This window comes from Passer domesticus, chromosome 1 (genome assembly GCF_036417665.1).
Source record: "Passer domesticus isolate bPasDom1 chromosome 1, bPasDom1.hap1, whole genome shotgun sequence".
Lineage (NCBI taxonomy): Eukaryota > Metazoa > Chordata > Aves > Passeriformes > Passeridae > Passer > Passer domesticus.
Window position 1 is genome coordinate 105,522,952 of NC_087474.1, and position 10,521 is coordinate 105,533,472.

The 10,521-nt window shown below is 41.6% G+C and overlaps 1 protein-coding gene across 2 annotated transcripts in view; it reads right to left on the reverse strand.

Annotated features, from left to right (window-relative positions):
• Positions 1-6,151, reverse strand: part of DOK6 (docking protein 6) — a 251,085-nt gene extending 244,934 nt beyond the window's left edge. The window contains exon 1 of one of the 2 annotated variants that reach the window (XM_064432502.1): positions 5,726-6,148. In XM_064432502.1, coding sequence (XP_064288572.1) covers positions 5,726-5,791 — 66 coding nt within the window. In that variant the 5' untranslated portion in view covers positions 5,792-6,148. Of the gene's footprint in view, positions 1-5,725 lie in introns of both variants that reach the window. The other variant, XM_064432511.1, reaches the window with a different exon arrangement.
• Positions 6,152-10,521: the final 4,370 nt, after the last annotated feature.

Consider the following 10,521-nt stretch of genomic DNA (forward strand, 5'->3'; position numbering starts at 1 on the left):
TTACTAGCCCTTTGGCTATCACACCTCTTGGGAATTAAGAGGTGGAAAAGCACATCAAGAAAATAACTGGGAAGCACAGCAACCTCAAAGTTCTTACCACAAACCTGACCCACAAGTTGCTTTAACACAAACATTAGCATAAAAAGTTGTGGGACTTTTTGTCCTTGTTTACCATAGCTGCAAGATATTTCTTTCAATTTCCTGTACAACAGGCTTAATCAATAAAAACTGGTCAGAAGCTCAAGATGATTGTTCTTTCCATAATGACCGAATTGGAAATCCATGTATTTTCCTTTTAATTCTTCAAATCCATTCACATAAATGTAGCAAGAAAAATGAAAGGAGTAATTATTGGTATTTTAAATGATACTTTCAGTGTTAAGCAGTGAATGTGACTAGCTTCTTTAATGGATAATGGTGAAATCCTTTTAATTCCGTATCTCAGGTTGCCTTGAACTATTGTGAAAAAGCAACTCCTTTACAAGGAAGGAATCTGCAATCTAAATCCTGTCCATGTGGAGCTTCCTAAAAATTAAAATTAATTCATTATAAATAGGAAGTAAGGTTTTATAGTTTCATGTGAATTATTTTCATACTCCAAGATGTAACTCACAGTTTGTATCACCGGTCAGGATGCAGTTATATAAAAGGTAATCTCAGTGCTTACAATCGGTCTGAGCACCTTTCCCATAGATAATAATATAAAACAATCTACGGAAAGGCTATCCATTCCAGGTGCACTACTTGTTTGTACTTTTTCATGTGTTTTTTTTGTTTCTTTGTATATGCTGTGGCAACTCAAAGAAATAGAAGAACCTTTACTTTGCCCTCTGTATTCATCACAACCCACTTGCAGAGCCAGTGCGATCAATCAATGTAATCTCAAACCCAAGAAATTTTTCAGGTCCCCTTTCTTTCTTCACCCAAAATATACACACAATATCAATTGAATGTTAGGATTTTGTAAGAGTGCATTATTTCAAGAGGAACCACACTGCAATCAGTTGTTCGTATTCATAGCATTGTTAGCCCTGATTGATTGAAAATGGGGTTAACTGCAGAAGGAAAAACACTGTGTTCATTTACAGAAAAGGCACATGTAATGATCTAAAAGTATGGTTAAAAATAGGGGGAGGTTATAAGGTAAAACTTCTAATTTGGTGACTAAGAGCAACCTACTATTTATTACTCAATCAAGACTGACTGGCAAGTACAATTTTCTCTTAGGATAGCTATATGAGAGTATAAACTGAAGCACCCAGAAAATAATCCCACTTAGTGTGTGGAAACACAGAAAAATAAGTAATTATTAACAAAAGAAATGAAAATTTCCAAGAGATATAATTCCTTCATTCTATGGCTGAGGCATGACAAAAAAAAGACAAAAACAAACAAACAGTAAGATTATGACTTCGAAGGTTGATACGGGTCAAAACAAGACTATCAAAGTGACACAATGTTCATTTTTATTTACACTTCCTAATGTGACATCAAATTGTGGGTTTTTTTCTGAGAAACAGCACTTCAGCAAGGCACGAAATCCTCACAGCTTAGTTTATTAGGAGGCAACAAAGGGATTCCAATCTGCTGCAAGAAAGTTTCAGCCTATAAGCACAGTCAGCGCAGTACAAAATTGTGTCATATGAATTTTAATGTGACACAAGTACGAAAGAGTCCAAAAGAACAAAGGCAACAAAGTCCTATTCCATACTACACAAATGACCTATTCTGATCTGAACAGCAGACCACATCACAATCAAATTTATTTCAAAGAAGGGTCACACAGATCAAATGTAATGGCTGCTAGAATGAGTATTTCCTTTATGCAGTGTTAGAGAAAAGCAAAATATCAAACAATGTGGGAATGCCAGGGCACTGAAAAGAAAGTCATATTTAGGCTTCAGGGAAACAGATTTTATAAAGATGTTTTCATTACAGTCATCCTCAATGACTACAGTTTCTAAGTTTCAAAGACACCGTGATACCTTGATGAAGACATGATGAATACACATGAGCTTGCCTACTGCATATAGCCTTGAACATATATTTGACATTTCAAGGCACCAGATAAAAGGTTTCAAGTACAGTTCATGCCTAACAAAAGTAAGGAGACAGACTAAGTGTTCAGAGTGGCTGGATGTCTCTTTGTGGCCTGATATCTTCATGGCAGAAACCATGATACTCCCAGTGTCAGAATACATCAACAGAGTGGCTGGTAAACCTCCTCAGCTGACTATCCAACCTTACAACAAAAGCACCTTTAGCATCATAAAGTAATCAGAACAATGAGGTCTACTTGAAAATACTGGCCTGTCAGAACAATTGACTTATTTACTTACAATTTACTTATTAATGAATTTCTGTAAACAAGCACGTAAGGATTACACTGAAAAGCAGGCAAAATAAAAGTTAATAATCAAGTATCACTAAACAAAAAAGTAAGGACAAATTCTTGCAGTTCTTCTTGCCATGTATTTCCATGATTTAGGCATCATTTTTGTCTTCAAATCACTTTTCTGAACAGAATCAATTACTGATGGGAAAACAGCTTGAGTCCTGACTTCATGAATACAATGAATAGAATTTGAAGGTATGTGGGGAGTAGGCAGACAGGGTAACAAGTACTTAAAGCAAGGTACAGGTTTAAAACGTCAGAAGTAAACATAATACATTAAAAAAAATAAATGAGCATTTCTATTTTATAATTAGATTAAGATTTACTACTTGGTTTTCTGTAAATTAAATTCTTAAAGAAGTAAATTCTACCAGAAAGGTCTCCCTAAATGAAAGTTTGTTGTTGTGGGTTTTTTTCAATAAAATGAAAATATACTATTGAAGTATACATTTGATTCCTAGCCAGGGCTCCCTCAGTCACAAAACAAAACAGAATAAAAGCTGAATTGGAAGAATTTCCATAACAAATTGGCTATCAGCCTAAAGGTTAGAATTAGTTGTATTGCCCAAGTCTAGCACTAAAATTGGTATTAGACACCTCAGCTCTCCAAGTTTTAATCAATCTGCTTTTCAGGAGACTTTGAAATATTCAAAGAATGTAGACTATTATGTCCCAAAAAAAAGCTACCCATAACATAGCAAGAGATAAAATTCTATTGCCATATTTAAAAAGTATCTTACTATTAGTTTCCAGAACCTATAGCTCTCTTCCATCTTTTCAGTTTGTTTGTATTTTTGGAAGTTAAAAATACTCATTTTCTAGCAGACATTTATATTATTGAAAACTGAAGTATCCACCTACATTATGATGGCTCCAGTGCAAGTCATTAAGGTTTGGACTTGGAGACAGATATAAAGGAAAAAAAGAAAAACCTTTAACGTTTCACTGGGTGAATAAAAATTGAATTAATTTAGATATTCAGTCACGAGAATCCAATTAGCTATGGATATATACACACATATTCATAGCTTTCAACCATCATATTCATTTGAATTTTGATGCTATTTTCTATAAAATATAATCCCTTTTAAATTTCATTTAATAGATTTATTCACATGTGCATTTCCATATGTCATATTTAAGCTTATACTACCACCTGCCTGAGGCTGTATAGTCTGAATTGTCACCCTCACACACTTCAGTAGGAGAAAATCCTCCACAGACACCATATGAACAATTTCCCTTCTGCTTAGTGTAGAGGTACGATAATCATTATGACCATGGAAAACATCTGTGCAAAAAAAAGTTTTATGTATCTCCCTTAAAAAATCAGATGACATCTTCAAAACAAAATATTCAAGCTACATAAAATGAAATATCACTCTCTTCACAAATTTTTTACACAGGTCAGCAAGTATCATCCAAGATTCCTGCAATATGAACTCTACATTTGTTGCACGTATGATATAGACATAGATATATAAAAGTATTTGCATACATAGAGATATGCATATACATAATTTCACACTTAAAGGACACTTGAGATGGCTTCAAAGCCAGATTTGCAAAGCAAATAGATTAACTCTGCTTCCAGCTACTAACATCAAGGTGATGGGATACCATCATCTCCCTGCTTTGTGTTGGGCCCATGCAATAACACTGCTGAGCAGGGGAAAAACTGATGAGCAAAGGTTAAGCAGAGGACTGCCAGAAACAAACTGAGGCTTAGAAATTGCTTCTTCAGATAAGATTAATGCTTGACTGATACACAGAGTGACTTTGGGGTTGCAAAATCATTAAGAGCATCCATTCTCTTTGAATTTACACCATCTCTCAAACATTTGTAGTTGAGGCTATTACGGGTTTGGACGAAACTTTCCTGCGCTCTTTTGAAATTAACAGCCCTGCCAAGTCACCAAAGTGCTCCAAAGGTCAATTTATGATTAGTGTCCCACCATCCTGCACACTGTGTCTGCAAGCAATGCACAGCATCTGGGGGGGAAGGGAGAGAGGGGGAGGAGGAGATAAATATTAGCACTGTGATAAGCTCACAGAGCACGACTTGGAGGAGGGCTGATTTCACATGGTCCCTGCTGCTACGTTTCAGGGGAAGCAGGGAGGGACCACCTTCCTGGAAGGGAGAGCTGATGGAGACACTGCACTTTTCTGCACACCTGAAGGAAAACCTTAAGAGTGAACACAAAGAACCCCAGACCTCCTCCCAGCCTCAGGGCAACAGGGACTTGGACCTTTCAGGATTACTGGCAACATCAAGTACCTGCGCAAGCAAGCATTCCTGTTCGCTCACAAAAGGTAGGAGACAGCCCAAACCTATGATGCCCGGGACCGACTGAAGTTTAGAAAATCCTGACCTCTGCACACACTCTGCTCCAACTTCACTTTTCAAGATTTGCTGCACCCCTTCAGGGAAAGTGCCCATGGCCAGTCTGACAGCACACGCGGCGTCGCTGAGCATCCCGGTGGGCGCTGCGAACAGCCGCCCTCACCTAAGAGACTGCCCCTAGTTTTAATCACTGTCAGCCTCTGTATCTGCCTTTAGGTTCATGAGGCTGTCACCCCGTTGCCTCCCTGTCCATCCCCGGAACGCTGCAAGCTCCCATTCCCCAGTCCCCCGTGCCCGAGGGCAGCACACCATCACATCTCCACGCCTGCTTTTCTCTGTTACTCCGGTATCAGCAGAGTGTTTTCTGACCCTGCCCCGATTGAAAACATCCCTCTCCGAAATGGGAAGGATAGAGAGAGGGAGAATCTGTACACAAAGTTTACAGCTCCTGCTTGCGCCTTCCTCTCCCCACCCAAGCCCTTGCCGGAGGCAGCAAGGCGAGGGGCAGGGGAGCACAGGGACGGCCAAAGGGGTGCGTCAGCCCTGGGCTGGGGGACTCGAGGAGGACAGGGGCACAGGGAGCAGCTTCTCGCGGACAGTGACCCTGGCGGGCGATCGCTGAGAGAGAAGGGAGGAGCGGCGCCCTCCCGGAGCGGGGAGCAGCCGGCTCTCTGCGAGGCGCATTGGCAGCACAACCCCACCGACCCCTCCGGAGCCGGGAGCGAAGTCCAAGCCCCGGCAGCGGCACCAGCAGAAGCAGCAGCAGCGCCAGCGGCAGCAGCCCCAGCGGCAGCCCCAGCAGCAGCGGCAGCCCCAGCAGAACTAGCAGCAGCTCCAGCAGCAGCGGCAGCAGCACCAGCAGCAGGTCGCCGCGCCCCACGCTGGCGGCCCCGGCCCGGGGCACCACCGCCCCCCAGGCCGACGAGGCGATACACAGCCCCTTGCCCCCACCCCGGGCAGGGCCGGCGAAGGGAAAAAGAACTCACCCCCAGCTTCCTGCTGCGGATTTTTACGTAGCCCTGCTTGACTATATCGTTAAAGTTGGAGGCCATGGCAAGCGCTGCCTGCTTCCTCCTCTCCGCGCCCGGAGTCCTCCGCCGCCGCCGTCGCCTTCTCCTCCTCCTCCCCTCCCGGGCCCTCCCGGGTGCCGCCGGCCGCTGGCTCCAGAGGCGCTTCTGGCATCCAGGCAGCGGCAGCCGCCGCTCTCCGCTCCGCTCCGCCCGCGCCCCGCTCCTCCCGCGGCCGCTCCGCTCCGCACCGCCCCGCCGGGCGGGTGGCGGCCGCTCCGCCCCGCTCCGCTCTCCGCCGGCCCCTCGCTGCCCTGCCCCGCTCCGCCGCCGCCCCTCGCCCAGCTCCGCTGCGCTCCGCCCGGCGGCGGCTCGGCGGCTGCCCGCGCCTACGGCCGGGAGCGGGCGGGGCGGGGCGGGGCGGAGCGCGGACACCGCCCCCGGCGCCGCGGCCGCGGAGCCGCCCCCAGCGCGGCGCTGCCCCCGCCCGCCGCCGGGCCCGGGGAGGGGGCGAGGGGCGCCGGGGCCCGGCAGAGCTCGGGCGTGACACGCGGCGCGGGCGGGCTCCTCGGCCACCTCGGTTTTGCCCACTTTTCTCCATGCTGGCGGATGGCTGCGGCCGCGGCATCCCGGCTCCGGTGGCAGATCCCTTCGGGAACACAGCCCGGGAGGGCATCTTTCAGCATAGCGCATTCGGGAAGCAACGTAGACGCCCATCAGCAAACGCGGTGCTGTTGTGTCAGTACAAACTTAATGAAACAATGTGTAAGCTACAGAAGTGAAGGAAGAAAAAAGAAAAGGAAGGCACGAATCCATCTGAAGTTGAAAAATAAGTTGTCACACACAGGCTTTCTGTGCTCTCCACAGTGATGACCATGTGTTTAATTACTGCTCACGGAGGTGGACCTAGCAGAATGACTTCTAAAGAAAACATAATGTTTCGGAGACATTAGGAAGAGGAAGAAAACCGAGGAAATTTTATTTTATTTGGTTACATATAAAGTAGAGTGGACAAGAATGGACCTAAGCTGCTTGAGAAAGAAAAACTGCAGATATATGGGATTGACAAGATAGTGCATAACTATTGTTACATAAAATTGTGCTCAATAAACACCTTCCTTGGAAAAAGTTTGATTGGTATGATAAGCTTAACGAAAGCTTCATGTACTCTTTTGCTGGATATCTACATTCTACTGCACCATTGCCCTGAGGTTTTCTGAAACAGGAATTTGCAGTATGTGGTGTGCTCCAGGCTGGGATGATAGAACATAATTCTAACATAATTCTGTAGTTGAAAGTTTGTTAGATTTATTCCTGATTTTCAAAATCAACAGACAACAGGGTGATGGAATTATAAGGGAAAACTTTGTAACTTTGTAAAACTACCTGGAGTACCGCATCGAGCTCTGGAGTCCTTAGCATAGAAAAGACATGGACCTGTTAGACAGGGACCAAAGGAGGGCCATGAACATGATCAGAGGGATGGAGAATCTCTCCTATGGGGAAAGGCTGAGAGAGTTGGGGTTGTTCAGTCTGGAGAAGAGAAGGCTTCAGGGTGACCTTGTAGTACTCTTCCAGTACCTAAAGGGTACAACTGGGTACAAAATTATTTTTGCTAGTCCACTGTCAACTGGGCAGGGTATCCCATTTAAAAATAACGAAACAGAATCTTAACATCATGATCTTGCATTTTCATTGACTGCTTTTAGATTTACATTCAAGTCTAATGAGTGTGAAAATCACAAGACTATGCCAAGAGAATTCCCTTTCCCTCGAATAACCCTTGTTATTTGTTGTCAATCTTTTTTTCTTAATTTAATAACAATTAGTGAAGCACATGGAAGTTTACCTATCCATTTATTTTCTAGCAACTCAGTTCCCAATTATGCAAATTTTGGAACAACTGCTAGGAATAGAGACTCTGCATTTTATTTATCCAAACAAAAATTTCTATATAATTGTGCATTTTTTAATAGAAGATATGATCATCTGAAGGAATAGAGAAAAATACTTAGCCTATATATAATCGTGGCTTCCTTGGTATTTCTAGTGACGGATCAAAAGGATGAGTTTGAACTCCTACTTTTGGGCAGAATATTCCTTCCTCCTTAATTTCTTTTTTAAAGATATGTCAAGTCAGAATATTCAGTGATTTTTATGGAGAAAACTAGGATATACCTACGAGAGAATTCTTTCAAGACACCTTGCCACATATTAAACAAAAGCTTTGTTCAAGATGAGACTAGTGATTGTTTAAAGTACAGAAAGCTCTTGAAGGATCAAAAAGGAGAGGAACATTTCCTTTCAATTGCCAACCAGAAAAGTATATAATCCTATTCAATTAACTGACAAAAAGACATTTTCCTTACAGATTAACCCTGAATGATTTGTAAGTTTTTAGAACTGGTTTCACATGCAGTCCCTGCCCCCTCTTCACCACCTCTCAGCTACACAAAAATGGACTTGTAGGATCTGAGAAAAATTACATGTCTTCTCAAACAGACATAGAACTAATGCAATTTTTTTTACATTTGCTCTGTTTTTCATTCAGAAAGAGCAGCAGTTTCAGAACACACAGCATTCCTGGGCACTATTTAGTTTTCCAATTTCTGCAGTAAGGATACAGCAGAATTTGTGTCACCTCCCTAACATGCATGTCTTGTCAGAACTCTACAGTGCAAAATTCCTTGGCAATGAAATTGAAGATGGTGCTATATTTCCAAAGCGAATCACACATTTATTCTTAAGTATATTGTTTTATCATATAAAAAAATGGAAAATTGTTTTGATTTGCAATAATCATATAGCTAATAGTATTTTTCAACAGATTTTTCTCCAATTATTTATTATTTTTGTGTATTTTTCTTTAAAATCCATCTATGAATTGCATTGTTATTACTTGTTTTATTACAACAAAATACAAGAAAAATACAATAAAGGATAAGGAAAATATGTGTAAAATACAAAAGCATTTTCATTCTACAGTCTCCAGAGTGTAAATTAGCCAGCCTGAGCTTATAAAATGATCAGTCTGATATTTATTTTCAGCTGCTTTGTATAGCACCAGACAGAATAATCAAATATTCATTTGCATATGAGTCCCATGGGCAGCTTGGGGCACAAATGCATAGCAAGGCCACTCTGAATCACAGGAATACAGACAAACTGTCTTGTTACTTCCCCACAAAAATGCTCTTCTGTTCACATGACATGCATGCATTCTATTTGCTGAGAAAGTCACAACTTAGAAAGGAAGATTCCTCAAAGCAATTACACCAAATGCTCTGTCTCTTCAGAAATCTCGGGAAGTCAAATCATCTCAGAAACTCAACAGGTACAAACTCAGTGGGCAGTGTCAGGAAAGACAGAGTATGATTCCTTCTGAAGAATACATTGCCATGAATAAATGCCATATATATTTGCAAAAAATATGATGTTTTTTATATGGCTGCTGGTGTGAAATCATCATTTGGAAAGGGAAATGATTCAGCAGGTAATCAAGTCACAAATTATTTCAAGCAGAGAAGTTAATTTCTGATATAGCTAACATAGGTGCAATCAAATCTAATACTATTTTGGAGAGACAATATGTATTGCTGTTTGCTTCTGACAGAAAGTAATTAATGTGAATGAAATTATCTTTACCTGTGATTATTTGACAAAATGAACAAATTTAGGCAGTATATATTTTAAATCTGAAATTATATGTCCACTGTTTGTGAATGATTCACATTCATGAATAATTTTTCAGTGATGGTTTTCAGTGTTTGAAGTTTCTAGCCAAGGTGGGCTTTTACCACACTTGTCAAGGAGGAGCACAGAAAGTTCCTCTCAATTTCTGGGTGTTTCTCCCTCTACTTCCCTGACCAAATACCAGCTGAGACTAAAGGAAAAGCTCTGGTTAAATTTTGTCAGAGAATAAAGTTAGTATTTATTCAAGACACCTGATAAAAAGTATGTTCTCACCTAAAGGCTGTTTCCAATCTAAAACAAACAGTCATTTTTATTATGATAATAGAAATTTGCATAGGCAATGCCAAGGAAGAAACATTAGCTAATGTATTATTAATGTGTTGAAAGCCTACCTTCAGCTAGGCTTCAGACAATTATTTTGCTCCAACCATAAATCACATACTAACCAGAGTCCTTTGTGAACTAGCATGAAATATAAATCATGTAGATAGACAATATTAAAAAACTATTGTTTTCCATGGGCATTGTAAAAAGCAAAGCCATTAGTTCCTGCATGAAACCACATGCATATTTATTACTGACTTTCTATCCAGTCCAATAGTACCTATTTTTTTATATCCCAACTATAGGGTAGATATCTAGCTTTGTATCTTACGCTGTTGCTCCTGACCTGTGCCAGAAAGGTAAGTTTTAAAAAGTGTCATCTCCTAGTTTATAGAGTGACATATTATAGCTAATTAGTCTGGTTTTAGAGATCAGAAAAGCGAATATTTTCACCTCTGCTTTTCTGTCAGAGGGCCAGTAAGAGTCGAAATCTCTGCTCCTGCAAAACTCTGACTTTGGACACAAATCATAGTTTATGCTTTTGTCACTTTGTCCCAAACCAAGAAGTACTGTGGGTGTGATTGGGGACCCCTGTGACTGAGCAGGCAAACTATCTTTACCTTGGCAGATGTGCTCTCTTGGAGGAAACTACACCAGCCAGAGGCATTACTTTCCCCAGATATCTGCCTCAGTCTGGTTTTGGAGAGCAACACTCTGCAGCAGTGATATTAGAAGAATTTGTATACTGTCTTTATCTT